At 41.4% G+C, this 14,504-nt stretch overlaps 5 protein-coding genes across 7 annotated transcripts; 2 read left to right on the top strand and 3 right to left on the bottom strand.

Annotated features, from left to right (window-relative positions):
• Nucleotides 1-686: 686 nt before the first annotated feature.
• On the bottom strand, nucleotides 687-4,611 carry Rab1. Its single transcript, XM_064135610.1, has 4 exons — nucleotides 4,350-4,611; nucleotides 2,668-3,064; nucleotides 2,309-2,545; nucleotides 687-1,909 (listed from the first exon to the last, which is right to left on the bottom strand). Exons 1-3 carry the CDS (start codon nucleotides 4,370-4,372, stop codon nucleotides 2,345-2,347), a joined length of 621 nt encoding a protein of 206 aa, XP_063991680.1. The 5' UTR covers nucleotides 4,373-4,611; the 3' UTR covers nucleotides 687-1,909; nucleotides 2,309-2,344.
• Nucleotides 4,612-4,692: 81 nt separating this feature from the next.
• Nucleotides 4,693-7,157, top strand: LOC135170069 (putative transferase CAF17 homolog, mitochondrial). Of its 2 annotated transcripts, none has more exons than XM_064135582.1 (3): nucleotides 4,693-5,005; nucleotides 5,081-5,172; nucleotides 5,455-7,157. In XM_064135582.1, coding segments are annotated over exons 2-3 (1,314 nt in total). In that variant the 5' UTR covers nucleotides 4,693-5,005; nucleotides 5,081-5,170; the 3' UTR covers nucleotides 6,767-7,157. The 2 variants fall into 2 exon arrangements, with proteins under 2 accessions (XP_063991652.1, XP_063991653.1); XM_064135583.1 differs by having other exon boundaries at nucleotides 5,527-7,157.
• LOC135170063 (uncharacterized) lies at nucleotides 7,075-10,531 on the bottom strand. The gene is made up of 3 exons (XM_064135574.1): nucleotides 10,404-10,531; nucleotides 8,757-9,923; nucleotides 7,075-8,639 (listed from the first exon to the last, which is right to left on the bottom strand). The coding sequence occupies exons 2-3, from the start codon at nucleotides 9,912-9,914 to the stop codon at nucleotides 7,941-7,943; spliced, it is 1,857 nt and encodes a 618-aa protein (XP_063991644.1). The 5' UTR covers nucleotides 9,915-9,923; nucleotides 10,404-10,531; the 3' UTR covers nucleotides 7,075-7,940.
• LOC135170094 (cysteine-rich DPF motif domain-containing protein 1) lies at nucleotides 7,140-7,745 on the top strand. The gene has a single exon (XM_064135613.1). It carries the CDS (start codon nucleotides 7,140-7,142, stop codon nucleotides 7,581-7,583), a length of 444 nt encoding a protein of 147 aa, XP_063991683.1. The 3' UTR covers nucleotides 7,584-7,745.
• Nucleotides 10,532-10,785: 254 nt separating the features above from the next.
• On the bottom strand, nucleotides 10,786-14,436 carry LOC135170064 (ecdysteroid-phosphate phosphatase). Of its 2 annotated transcripts, XM_064135576.1 has the most exons (5): nucleotides 14,180-14,436; nucleotides 12,915-13,487; nucleotides 12,275-12,812; nucleotides 11,542-12,167; nucleotides 10,786-11,234 (listed from the first exon to the last, which is right to left on the bottom strand). In XM_064135576.1, exons 1-4 carry the CDS (start codon nucleotides 14,284-14,286, stop codon nucleotides 11,550-11,552), a joined length of 1,836 nt encoding a protein of 611 aa, XP_063991646.1. In that variant the 5' UTR covers nucleotides 14,287-14,436; the 3' UTR covers nucleotides 10,786-11,234; nucleotides 11,542-11,549. The 2 variants fall into 2 exon arrangements, with proteins under 2 accessions (XP_063991646.1, XP_063991645.1); XM_064135575.1 differs by having other exon boundaries at nucleotides 10,786-12,167.
• Nucleotides 14,437-14,504: the final 68 nt, after the last annotated feature.

The raw sequence follows: 14,504 nt of genomic DNA on the forward strand, positions 1-14,504 counted from the left end.
CATAAAGTGGTACATGATTTTTTGCCAGTGTGAGGTATCACTGGGATGAATTTATCATTTTTATAATGGAGTGAGAATTTTTTAACCCGAATTTCTCAGTTCAGGTTGATTTTTTTTTTGTTATTCGAGGGAAAAATTTGTGTAAAAATCGTATACAATTGTATGAAATTTATGATTCTTTTCTCTAAGTCAAAACCAATAATTATTTTTATCGATAGATAAACAAATTTATTCAAAGGAAGGAAAATTATTAAAAAAATGAAATAAATGGATGAAATACCTCCAAATATTTGTAAATATATTTTCACAATTGTTCTAAAATTTTTTTTCTTATTGCGATTAATTACGAATTTTTTCGTATTGAAATGCAAATTATTTTACCCACATTTCTCAGTTATTCTCTTTCACTAGTTTTACTTTACCATAAACTACGAATTTTCGTTAATTCGAGGGAAAATTGATCCAGAAATTGAAGACGATTATTTCTATAAAATCTTCGATATTTTTTTCTTAATGAAACTCAACAATTATCTCGATTAATAAAGAAACAAATTTATTAAAGAAGAAACATGAAAAACAAAAAAAATGATGGAATACCTCTCCTCAATGATGAATATAAAATATTGAGTGCAAACTACAGGTGAAAATCCTCCCCTGCATACAAGAAAAAAAAACACACTTGTAAATACAGATTTTCACGACTTTTCTCATTCATTTTCTCTTTATTAAAAAAGCAAAACAGGCCATTGGTTTTTTCCGCTTCATGTCCACATCATCGCAATAACTTGATCCATAATTAATAGATCTACTCAAATTTTTTTGTTCAATTAAAAAAACATTTATTGGACACTGAAAGTTGAATATGCTGCGCTTGCCCAGCGTTAAACCAACAAATAAAGGAAAAATGATAAGCAACGATTGGGGAAAGGGAAAGGAGGGGAGGGGGGGAATACAGATATTACCCACCACACGTTTGAATAATTATCTATACATATTACAATTAGGCTAAAAATAATGGTGCTTGCTGTTGTTTCATTTCAATAGTTAATTTTCCTTCTCTCCCTTTTTTTTCACAATCATACACAATCTAATTAATTAATTATTTACTTAGTTCATTTGTGTTGCATTTTGTGATTGAATGGAGTGTAAAAAAATCCAATTACTCGTGAAAATGGAGAATTATCTTTCAAATTATTGGTTTTAGAGAGAAAAGTCAAGATACATGTTCTGTGCAGAATTGAATCCTCCACAAAAAATATTCTGTCACATTTTTCTGTAAACCCAATCGTTCCAGAGATAGTCGCATTTTTTATCGATCTATTGAACAAATGTGCTAATTTTATTCGTATTTTTTTTAATGAGTCCTCTCGTTATGATTGACTTTATTCAATCACAAAATTACTTGCTTTCATGTGTAATCTTATTATACGGAAATCGAATCACTCTCGCACCCTTTTTTTTTTATTACTTTATCATTACCAACACGATGGATTATTCAGATGGGCTATTAAGGTAGGAGAGGCAGCTAATTCAGCGAAGATCATACCCAGTTCATTCGCATTATTTTATGACTAATTCATTCTCAATTGATTTTATCTCATACTCAATCATCGGTTTATCGTCAGTTAATTATGATGATTTTTTCTTTCTCTCTCAACATTTTTCAGCATTTGTACAACTCGGGTTGATGGTCCTTGAGTGGGAGGGAGGATACTTGTAAAAATTATCTCCCTCTGGGGGGAGGAAAACAATTTTTTTTCACACGCTTTTTTTTTTATTACTTTTTGCCATTTTTTCGGTTTATGTTTCTTCGTAGGTGTTAACCAAATACATCGAGCAATGTTCTGGTGTCCCTGTTGGCTGATCCACTCAAGCCTGCACCAGGATAATGCCGTATTGTGATGTTATTCTGAGGAGGAACAGAAATAATTCATCAATTATTTTTTGTCACATTGATGACGATGTCAGTTGTCTGGTTAAAGATGGGGTTATCTACTGGGGGAATGGTTTTAGGAGAAAATGTCATACGGCATTACTTGTAGACAATTTAATTCCCCGACAAAAATGTTTCTTGATATTTTGCTCTAGGACCTCTTGTTATGGAGATAATTACCTAATTACTCGGGAAAATTATTCTTGAAAACCTTACAATGCCTGAACTCTGTTTCTACCATTGAAAAAAATATTCCCTCAGAACTCGCTCTTGAAATGTTTAATCAAGGAGATAATCCGAAATTAATTAACAAAATAGGATCAATGAATTCGATATTGAACTCATGGATAATTGAATCGTGTTGTGGAAACTCACTTGGTTATTAAATTGGGAGTAAACGAGTTGGAAGTTTCAGCAGCATCCGGATTTTGGTGCATCGACATCACGCCCTTGATTAATCTTGACTTTATTAGCGGGATCGACAGCAGCACCCGAGGGAGGGCCAACTCTGGCTTTTATCTCAGCAGCCATTGTCATGAACGCCTGCTCCACGTTCATGGCGTTCTTCGCCGATGTCTCCAGGAAGGGAATGCCCAATTGATCTGCGTATTCCTATTGACAAAAAAATTAATTTTCATCTTCAATTTTAAAGACTTTGAAGGATAATTGTTTTTTCTAAATTGATTACTCATTGAAAATTATTTTTACAATATTTTAATGAATATTCTTCTCACCTTAGCAGTTGCATAATCAACGACTTTCTTGGGAGTGAGATCACACTTATTGCCGACTAGCAACTTATTGACATTGTCACACGCGTAACGATCAATCTCCTCTAGCCACTGCTTAACATTATTGAATGAGTCCTGATCCGTGCAATCGTACACAACAATAATACCATGTGCCCCTCTGTAGTAGGAACTCGTTATTGTTCGGAATCTCTCCTGGCCAGCTGTATCCCAAATCTGTAGTTTTATCGTTTTACCATCGAGATCGATGGTCCTTATTTTAAAATCCACACCTATGGTGGATATATAACTCTCTGTGTACGTGTCATCAGCGAAACGGAGGAGTAAACACGATTTACCGACACCAGAGTCACCGATCAGAAGAAGTTTGAACAGGTAATCGCTGAAACAAACGACAAGTTCATTAAAAAGAGATTAATTCCTGTAATGGAAGTTCATTAACATAATATCAATTTCTTTTGAGACAAAAAAATTGAGATTGAAGGACAGGAGTGCTTAATAAAAAGTCGAAAGTGAGCAGTTGTTCGAAAAAATGTGGTCATCTCTTGACTAAAGTCCTGGACAGATCTTTCCAAAGAAAAAATTCTCAACCCTGAACTCTGATTTCACACTGAGAAATGTCAACCCCCCACCCAGACTTGAAACACGTGGAGAAACGTGTTGGCACGGAGCACCAGCTGGTGGATTCTGTTGCCAAGTACACGATTACAAAGAGGGGGTATCTCAGGACAAAGCTGGGGCTCCATCCCTAACAACTCCGAAGGCTCAGAGTAACCTCAAATCAACCCCTCCTCGAGAAATCCCTAAAACATAATATTTATGGAGTCAAGTTGACATTCAACCTAGAACCCAACTGGCCTTGAATCTCAACCCTGAGAGTAACAAAAATTGTCCAAAGGCTGAATTTTCACCAGCTTCATCCAAAGACGAATAGAATAGAAAATTAATTCCTAAAAATCTCTTGAACCATCAAAACATTTTTATAAATTACAATCAATATCTCTCAATCAAAAATTTTATAAAAGTCATTTCTCTCAGGAAATTCTAACCCCACCTTCCAAATTCCACACGACAAACTCCCACCCCCCACCTAAAAACTCACGGAGAAACATGTTGGCATGGGGCACCAGCTGGTGGATTCCGTTGTCAAGTACACGAGTACAAAGAGGGGGTACCGAGAACAAAGCCAAGCCCCCACCCCCAACCCTCCCAAAACCCCAAACAAACCCCACGAGCCACAAACTTCTCCCCGAGAAAATCCCCTAAAAATAAAAAGTGGGCGTTGGAAGTGACATTGCCCCGGAGCCTGTCATCCATCTCGTCACCAAGACGGACCTCCCCCTGGCCGCCCCCCTTCCGGCCAACCACAGTAATTCCACCAAATAAACAAGAATCAATCAGACAAATACTCAATGCAGTGAAATAAAAAATAATTCTCACGCGTGACTAAACACGTAATGAATCACCTCTCGACACATCTCCCATCGCATTTTTTCATGTTATCTGCGTCGCACAATTGTCAAAGAAAAATCCCCAGAGCCACTGGATCCCTTCTGGGGATCCAGGACCTTCCGAAAGTCCCGGAAAGGGCCCGAGGGCTGGAGGGACATTCAGACAAGTGTAATCAACAATTAATTTTGAAAAATATTCTCAAGTCATTTACTCACTATTCGGGATTCATTGTGGACATGCTACGTTGGCGGAGGCGTTCTTCCTCTTCTTCCCACTCCAATCGTTCCCGTTCACGGCTGTCGAGTTGTCTAATCGAAACGTCACCTTTTCCACCCGGATTTAATCGCCAAATGGCCAATGTCCACGGTCTTCTATCGCCTTTTAATGAGACAATTTGTGAAAAAATTCAACTTTACGCACATTAATTCACGTCCCAGAAGTAAAGGTTGGCGAAACAATGGCGGTGGGACTGACGGTATCGAGACTGGCTGTTACACCTCCTCGGGACACTCTTCGAGATATCGAATGGCCATTGACGTAATGATTTTTGGCGACGCCAGCGGAGAGAGTGGGCACTACAGTCGAAAAGGAATTTATTACTGGTGACTTCTGTGTACCACAGGCGGAACCCTCATGTCCACAGGGTATTTGTCAATGGCGATCTTTGGATATGTCAGTGATTTGTTTTTTTTTTATTGGGTTCAGATTTGCGAGAGGTTAGGATGACGGGTTTTGCCGGTTGTTTTCGAATGTTTTGAGCGATTTTGGAGCAGCCAAAATTGGATTTGTGGAAAAAATTTGGTATTCTTGGGTTGTGCAGTGATATCGATTTTTCAGGCCTTGGTGGGAAATATTTAATTTTTTTGTGAAGGTTTGCATTTTATAAGAATGTTCTATCAATTTTTTGGATTAAATTGCCCATTTTTATCTCTAATTTGTCCTTTAGGTTCATCAAACAATTGTTACCAACCCTGTCGAGGACAATTCCAAGTGAAAGACTGATTTTAAGAAACTCCAAGGCCGAAGTAATTTCAAAATGTGAGTAGAAAATATAATTTCCAGTTCATTCATCAGCAGACGGTGGGGCAAAATGGATTTTCAATTCTTTGTCACCACAATGACGTTCCAAAATTTTAATTCTTAATTCTACTCAGTTCACAGAATTATTCATTATTATGAATTACTCTGAACTGACCCGAATTAATTCCTCTAATTTGTAACGATAACCAATAAAAAATCCCCAATGCTAAATCACCCATTTTGCCCCACTACCGAATCATCTCGCGACCGATCATTAAGACATTAAACTCCCCCAAAAAGGAAGCGACCGTCTAACCTTCTGATTCGTGCCCTCACAACGTCTCGTCGATACTTCCACCATCAAACCACAAGAACTGTGTCAACAAATCCACCTCTACCCCCTCGCCGCCTCCTGGAGCACCTCCGAACGCGTTCTCTCGTTTCCCTAAAGGGCCCAGACACCTCAGACTTCCTCCAGGGTCTGATCACCAACGACATGCGCCATTTCACCGAAGGTGTTCCCAACATGTACTCCCTCTTCTTGAATACAAAAGGCCGAGTCCTCTACGACACGATAATTTACAAATCCCCAGTGGAGGAGGTTTACCTGCTGGAGGTCGATGCCTCCATCACGACGGACCTGCAGCGGCACCTGAAAATGTACAAAATCAGGAAGAAGGTTGAAATAACGTCCCTGGGGGAGTCGATGAAAGTGTGGGCAGCTTTTGTAACAGATTTCGATCCTGAGAACATGAAGAATCTCGAGAAATCGAAGCTCGAGGGGAGAATTTTGCCCTGTGGTCCATTGAAGGGTGGTCAGGGTGAAGTAATGGACAATGTGATGATGTTTAAGGACCCGAGGATACCCTCTCTAGGGATGAGGGTCCTCGGGGATGAGAGTGTCTCTGGGGAGGAGATCGCAAGAAGACTGGGGCTTGAACGAAATGGCGAACGAGAACTCGTAAAACGAAGAGTCCTTGAGAAATTAGGAATCGAAGACGGTGGAGACATCTCCGAGGACGAAATTCTGGAGAAACTAGGACTTAAGGGAGTTAAAGACGACGAGAACGTCCTGAATCAAGAGATTTTCAAGACATTGGGACTCGATTTGAAGATTAGGGACGACGAAACCATCTCCAAGCAGGAGATTTTGAAAAAACTGGGGTTTGGGGATGAAGAAATGAATTACAGAGAATTCAGATATCGTCTGGGGATAGGAGAAGGGATGCAGGATCTTCCTCCTGGGAAAGCCTTCCCCCTGGAGGTGAATTGCGATTATCTGCATGGGGTGAGCTTTCACAAGGGCTGTTACATTGGGCAAGAGCTCACTGCGAGGACTCACCACACTGGAGTCGTCAGGAAGAGACTTATGCCTTTAGTTTTTGAGGGTACTCCTGCGGGGAGGATTGAGGTTGACGAGAATATTCTCGACGGAGGGGGAAAGGCTGTGGGCAAGCTGAAGGGGATACAGGGGAAGTTCGGACTAGGGTTGATGAGAATTGCTGAGGCTGTTGGGGGTGGGGAGCTGAGGGTCGGGGGAATCGGGGTCAAGGTGGTGAAACCCTGCTGGTGGCCCGTGGACAGTCCTAAGGAGAAGATGAGTGTTAATTGATGTGGTGGGGCGGTGGAGTTACCAAGAAATATGTTCTCGTCACAGAAATTTTATTGATTTGATTGAATATTCAATAATTTGCAGTAATTTATTTAATTCAGTGCAGTACAATTAATTTGAGTGATTATGAAAATGACGGCGACTCTCATAATGAATTAAAAATTGAATGCTTAATTTTTAATTCAATTGATAGTTCAAATGATAAGGGAAATCGTCAAGATAACTTCAGGATATCTGTTGACACGTCAAATCACCAGCATCGACAAATCGTATTCCAGAACAAAGCGAAAGACGAAGAAAACTGTTCATATGTAGAAAATTGTATTTAATTAATTCATAAGAAAAACAACAATGAGTACAGCAAATACCAATAATGAATTGTATAATAAAACCCTTTGGAGTTTCATTATATCCCTTGCACTCGTCTATTTTCCCTGTTTCTCCTTCCAGGGCCTCGATCAACGATAAAATCGACGGGAAAAAATCTGAAGGAGGTGATAAAGACCCAGGAGGGACCTTCAGATGTTTTCTCTGTCCTCTAGAGGAGCATTTCGACTACAGGGGAAGCAAGCCCCCATTCTCACGTGATATCCTGTACCTCGAGGAGTGCTACATCATGAGAGATCCCTTTAGTCCCCCCAATAAGGGAGAAGTTCTCGTCCTGGGGGGTGACTGCTCACTCTGTGAGAGAACTGTGTGCCTGGGATGCAGTATTTTCTACACCAAACGATTTTGCAAGGAATGTGCCAACAATAACGTCAACTTACCGATACAGTTACAGAGTAAAGTTAAGAGCCTTAATAAAAGTGATAATTAACATGTCCATATTGGTTAAATTTTTTTTTCCCATTTTCTGAAATTTATGATGACTTAGACTCACGAAGTTCTCTGTTGTTTGATCGTTGAAGTACAACAAGTGCTAGAATTAGTGACCTTGTGGGTGTATTTAATCGGAGGGTTAATCATGTTTCAATAAATTAATGAGTGACTTAGAAAAAAGTAATTCGGAGTTATTTGAATTTTATGATTTACGAAATTATCTTTACAATGAGGAGCTATTGAAACTCATTGTTCAAGGGATTAAAATCCCCGCACTCATTCTCTCAGTCATTCCCTCACTCATTAACTCCCCTGTCCCATATTCAATTAATTACAAACTAAATATGCCTCATCCCTACTGCGAGCCCTTGAACTTCTTAGGAGCGAGTAGTTTAGCAGCAATATTTTTCTTTTTCTTATCGAACTTATTTCCCTTGTTAGGTCCCCCCTTTTTCCCCTCAGCTTTTTGTCCCTGGAATCCTCCACCTTGTGCGGGAGAGCCCTTCTGCTTCTTCCTCTTCTGGGCATTCAGACTGTTCTCAGTTGCCTTCTCGACTTCAGTCTTCGGTTTCTTCGAGAATCCTGTCCGTCCTTTGCCAATATTTTTACGTTTCATTCCACCTTTGCCAGCCGATGTCTTTGGCCTGTTGGGGTCATAACGATTGACTCGAACCTCACGCTTCCTGATTGGCGTGCAATCCATGTCAAGGGCCAGGGTGGCTCCATCAGCGTCAGCGAAATTTATGTAAGCGACTCCCCTGCAGCAGCCGGTGTGTCGATCTCGGATGGTGCGGACGTAATCGATCTTTCCGCACTTTGAGAAGGTCTCCCAGAGCTCGTTGTCCTCAATGTCCCAGGGTACGTTGCCAAGGAAGACGGATTTTTTGGGGTCTGCCTCCCTCGCTTGGCCAATTCTGTCAACTCTGATGTAATTGCCAGCCAGTTTCTGACCATTGAAGGACAGGGCCTTGTTCACAGAGTCCTTCGACTTGTAGACGATGTACACGCAGAGCGTCTTCGAAAGGGGATGATATTTCTTCGTTATGTGGGCGACCTAATGATAAAATAGAATAATTTTTTAACCTACATACAATGAACTACTAATTCCAATGTTAAAAAAAATGTTGCTCAAATTAATAAAAATTAAATATCTAAACATAAATAAATTTACCTTGGGTTTCATTTTGGGACTCTCTGGAATGGCCCCCCTGACCCTGAGGCTCTGAATCTCTCCGAATTTTCTGAATGTCTGCCTGAGTACCTTCTCTTCGAGATCCTTCGGGACATTTCCAATGAAGATGGTCCTGGTGTCCTGCTCCGCTTTCTCTGCCTCACTCAACCGTGGATTATCCTCTGTAGGAATAAACTTTGACGACTCAGTGCTGACGTTCTTCACGTCCGCGGGCTCCTCGTTATCATCATCTTCACTCATGTCCTCGTCCTCTTCGTCCTCATCGTCTTCAGCCTCACTATCGAAGTCCTCATCGTCTTCGTGATCGACCAGTGCCGCACCTAGGAGGTCCTTCAGCCCTGGACCATCATCATCCTCATCGTCGTCGTCCTCCTCATCATCATCATCATCGTCATCACTGTCATTTGTTGCTCCTGAAGTGTTCAACGAAGAATTCTTCGATGAGAGGCCACTCTTGTCAAAGTTTTCCTCCTCATCGTCATCGTCATCCTCGTCGTCATCATCCTCATCCTCATCCTCGTCATCGTCATCGTCGTCTTCTGAAGCAGCTTTAGGAGAAATTTGTTTGCTTCCCTTAAACTTCTTCACACCTTTTTTCACCTCCACTTTCTCCTCCTCCTCCTCATCCTCATCATCATCATCACTTCCTTCGAAATCTTCATCATCTTCGTCCGAAGAATTAGCGAGGCTCTCTCCCAGGATGTTGGGAGTCTCCTCCTCCTCCTCAGAGGAGTCATCAGAGTCATCCTCAAGATTGCTGATGTCCTCTGGTATGGAGATCCCCTCGTTGATGTCTTCGTCTGTGTCTGAATCGTCTTGAGGTTTTTGCTTCTTCTTCAACTCTGCGTTTTTCTTCTTCTGAGGTGACTTCTGAGGGGGAGCTGCTTTTGCCGGCTTATTCTGTTTCTGGTTCTTTTTCGGAGACGGCGACTGAGGTTCCTTGACTACTGGTTTGTTGATCTTTTGGGGCTTGGAATTTCCATTGGCCTTTCCATTGCTGGTGACAAGGGGAACTTTGCCAGCAGGTGTCTGCTTGAACTTCTGTACCTTCTGTTTCTTCACTTGACCCTCTTTGATGGACTTTGGTGGGACCTTGAGGGCGTTTGTGGGCTGATTGCCTTTCTTCGCTTTACCCATGGTGCAGAGCTGAAAAGAGTCATTTAATTTGTGAGAATTTCAACCCTTGAATTGTCATCGAAGCCTTGGAGACCAGCATATGAACCCTAGGCTCTCTCACTATTTAAGAACATTTGATTCTAGACTATAAATGTTCTTTGGATTCGTTTGACCATCAAAACAATTTTATCCTCAACTTTAGATCCCTTGAGGAGTCCCTTCAGCTCCCAAGGTCTTTCACCTTACCCTTTTTAAGAAGATGAAATACAACAAAAATTGTAAGATATTTTTTTTTCCTCGTGAACTTAGGAACCACTTAAATCCCAGGCAAATTACAATGTTGATTGTCCCCAAAACATTTGTCCTTCACGATCCTTCAAAACCGTTGGAAATAATTTAATTGAGCCACGTGTGGCATAATAATGATTTTGTGATACTTTTATGGCACTTAAATAATTAAAAAATGTGGAGAGACTTAGAGGTAAGTTCTGTGGTAATATGAAGACTTACCGTGATTGTTTAGTTAGTTGTTTGTTAATAAATGACTTGAGCTGATGAGCAAGAAGAATTGGACCGGCGTGGTTAAAGAGACTACAGTGTACTAGACGACGGAAGACGCACAGCAGCCATTTTTTTTATTTCGAACGCGGGAAACTTTCAAGTTGCGACAAGAGATGTCGCTGCGGTTTGGCGGGAAAACATATTTAATTTGAATGAACAATTGACAAGGGTCTTAATTTTCTTTATGAAAATTAAGGTTTTATAAAATGATTATTATTTATTTTATGTTGGTTAGGGTTGTTAAGGGTCGTTTAACCCTGGAGATGATACCACAAAACTCCGAATCCGGTAAATCGAATAAAATTGATGATTAAAAAATTAATATTCGCATTAAATTTGTAATTGGAAACAGATCAAAAATTTTACTTTATTTAAAACTTCAATAAGATTGACATTCTTCCTCACAATTTAATAACAATAGGCTATATTATACTCCTAAATAATTGATCTTACATTGGAAGACATGCAATTTATTAAACGGTCGTTGTTCATTGTTTTTTTACTGCAAGATAATGAATAAATTAATTATAAAAATATACTGTACCTCCCGGCCGACAAATGACACCAGTTAAATAATAATAAATATGATTGTTATCCCTGTCTTGATTCATATCGACCTCCTCAGTATCGAATAAACCTCTAGAACATCCATTGACAAGGAGACATCGTGATAATCGTGGTACCACCTATTGCCCTCAACATTTGAGAGCCAGATAATTATCGGACGATGAACATTACTTTCCTTATTAACGTAAGATAACACCTCTGATATACTATACACTGTAATAACATTTATAAAATTCATTGTATCGCAGCAGTCTTTGTAACTCAGTAGCCAAGTTTAAATTTTAAATTTTTTAAATTACTAGGAGAGAGGAAAATGCCACAGATTTCATTTTTATGATTTTGCGAAGTACCAGAACAGTTCAGCATTACTTGACCTTCAACTGCGAGCACTAGTAAAAGTCATGAATCAAAAGAATCCTCCAACTGGTCCTAGACATTTTCCTCCTGCACTTCCCACATTAAACTCCACTACTGAATCAATCTCCTAATAATACCTCCTGGAACACTTTCAAAAATTTACCATCAAGTCTATATCAATATCTTCCAATCGAATCTACTATTACTGGAATGTGTAATAGGTGGAAAAGGTGGTGGATGCAGCTGCCAGCCATCGATCTCCTCCTGAGCAGTGAGACAAGCTAGATATGGAACTCTCTGGACGAGTCTTGTCACTTCTGCAGCCGAGGGGATTCTCCCCCCAGTGAGTTGCCTGGTACATGCAGCGAGAGAGGCTGCATGAGCAACAATCAGAATATTTCCAACTGTGCTCTCGATGATCCTCTTGATGAGCTCGTAACTTCTCTCGTAATACTGTGCAGCATTTTCCCGCTGAGGGAGTTGATTAGCTTTAACAATGGCCTCGTAATTTCTGTCTACGTTGAAGCCAGCTTTGCTCAAGCCCTCGTTATCCATCCAGGTCGGCAGGCCATTGGGATACCACGCCAACCACTCAATCAGTCCAGGCTCCACCTTCATTGGAACACTGGATCCAAGGCCTTTGAGAATTTTAGACAATGTCTGAACACATCGTAAAGAAGGAGAAGTGAAGGCTACATCGATCTTCACAGCTGATGACTTCATGGCTTCACCCACTAGGCTTGCCTGCATCTCACCGAGGGTTGTTAGGGGGCTGTCGTTGTGAAATTCCTGGAAGATCGAGGGGGAATTGCGATTGTTGAATAGAACAGACCTGACTCGCGCTACAGATGTTCAAATTTTTATTAGAAACAATTAAAACATGTTCTGACAACTACCTGAATATTTCTGGGTGGTATCTCCTGAGGCATATTAAGGTCTCTCCTTATGTAGCTCCCATTAGCCTCAAAACAGTACGGTATCCACGCCCCGAAGGTGAAATCCACCCTCTCCCCATGTCTGCAAATATAAATCTGTCGTGAAGGGGTTGACGGAGGCACCAGACCCTCCAAGGGTTCACTGTCTGTAGCCACTCCATCAGGGGTGTCAATGGATTCGGATGAGGACAGAACGGGGGGCTTTCTGTTCCTTGGAATATCCATCTCCAAGTCATGATCATTACTTCCATTGATTGACACTGTCGTGTGATGTGTCCAGGCGTCCGTCTCCGCTGTTCTTTCGGTGTAATTCAAGGGGAGGTAACCGGACGTTCCTGTTAACCACGAGACCCCCTCCACCCAACCGTCGATGGAGGCACTACAGGCACCTTCTGGGAGGTAAATGTAGTCACCAGGTCTCAATTCTAGTTCGTCGTGTTCTTTGGGAACGTGGGCATGAGTCACCTTATGCACATGAGCGTCTCGAAGTCGTGAATCTCTGGAATTCAATTTAATTAAATTCGATACGTCCTGACCGATCCTTCAAGCCTCGAGGCTATTTACATTGATCAGAATTATCTTACGATAATGAAAAAATTACCTGGAATAAAGTCGTAATTCCCAATTGCTGGTGGTAATTGTCCCCAATCTCTCCACCATCGACCTAAGAGGCTGGAAGAGACTGCTGGAGAACTGATAGGCCAGGGATATGTGAAGAGAGTTTGTGTGAGCCTCAGCAGATATCCCCAGGGCTGATAATTTGTGGACAAAACGAACAGCTATTGACTCCAGCCATTTCGCCTGCTTGTCCTCAACGAAGAGGCCCATAAAGTTGGGGGATATGTATGTGTCAAAGTCCAGGCACTCAGGACACTCACTCTGATCGAGGAGGGTGTCTAAGACGTGGGAGACCTGCTCGGCAGACTCGTCGGGGACTTTGAAGTAGCGGGTTAGGGTGATGTGCGGGAGGTAGTTGTGTGCTTTGTTCCATTCTAGGTCTCGTGATTCGACCCAGAATTTCGCGAGCTTTTCCGCGAGAAGGCCAGTGGGACAGAGGTAGAGGATGTACTCTCGAGGCTCCTCTGCGTCAAGGCTTGAGTCCCGCACGTGCGCCAGGAGCCAATCGGAGGCCAGCTGAACACCACGATGACCTGTCGCAGCTAGGGCCTTCTCTCTGGAAGGAGAGGTTTTTCATCCTATTGTTTATGAAATGGTGTCAATGGACATGAGTCAGCGAGAAGTTAGATCTTTCGATAAAGGGACCCGCCATGTTGAGAGGAGCTTCCGGAGGTGGTGCCATCAGTTCATATGTCAGCCACCAAAGTGTCTGATAGTTCTCTTGTCAATATTTTCGCAATTAAAAAAAGTTTGAGAAATTGGAATGAGGTTGACTCTTACCTGAGTTCTCAAGGACCTGGTTATTTTCGAAAATAAATATCTTGGGGAGTCACATAGGCGATCACTCTCTTTGAATTGCACACGCAGAGGAATAATTTATTTTTACTAAATTATTCTAATAATATTTTTAGGTTAATGACATTGATATAATTAGCAATTCCAATGAAAAGTTAGAAATTCATTCGTATCTTATTTTAAATAATTGAAATAGTTTCCAGAAGTTTTTAATAATAATGAGAGTTATTATAACAATAAAGTCGACAAAATGGACGTGTGACAATCGCCATCATGACCACAAATGTTATGAAGTTTGAGGTCAACTTCTCCTGCTCTCATGCACCCCCCTGAACGCATTGTGGGTCACCCAACCGTAAACAAAACAGTGACCCACACCTCCCGCTATGTCGTCACCAAAATGCCCGTCCCCATGTCTGACATGTCCCCAAAATCAACAGTAACGAGACTTACGCTCGATGCTTCGGAAATCCAAGTTGCAGCAGTATCTGAAGTGGGGTTAAATGCTCCTTTGATATTTTAGTTGGTGTTGGATTTTTTCGTGGAGGTAATGTCGCCATGGCGGCTCACATTGCTCCCAAATGCTCCCAATTTTCCCAAGGTGCGGCTTTTGTATGCGTTGAGGAAGGTAAAGACAGACATACACAGAGAGAGACAGAGAAATTGTAGCCGTTGGAGCTCTGCCAGAAGAGGGCAGTGGGTGCTCATCATCTGTTACCCGATACCCGGAGATAATTGTCAAGCTGTGAAGTTCAAAGTGACCGACGCGCTCCCTCTT

This window comes from Diachasmimorpha longicaudata, chromosome 16 (genome assembly GCF_034640455.1).
Source record: "Diachasmimorpha longicaudata isolate KC_UGA_2023 chromosome 16, iyDiaLong2, whole genome shotgun sequence".
NCBI classification, from domain to species: Eukaryota; Metazoa; Arthropoda; class Insecta; order Hymenoptera; family Braconidae; genus Diachasmimorpha; species Diachasmimorpha longicaudata.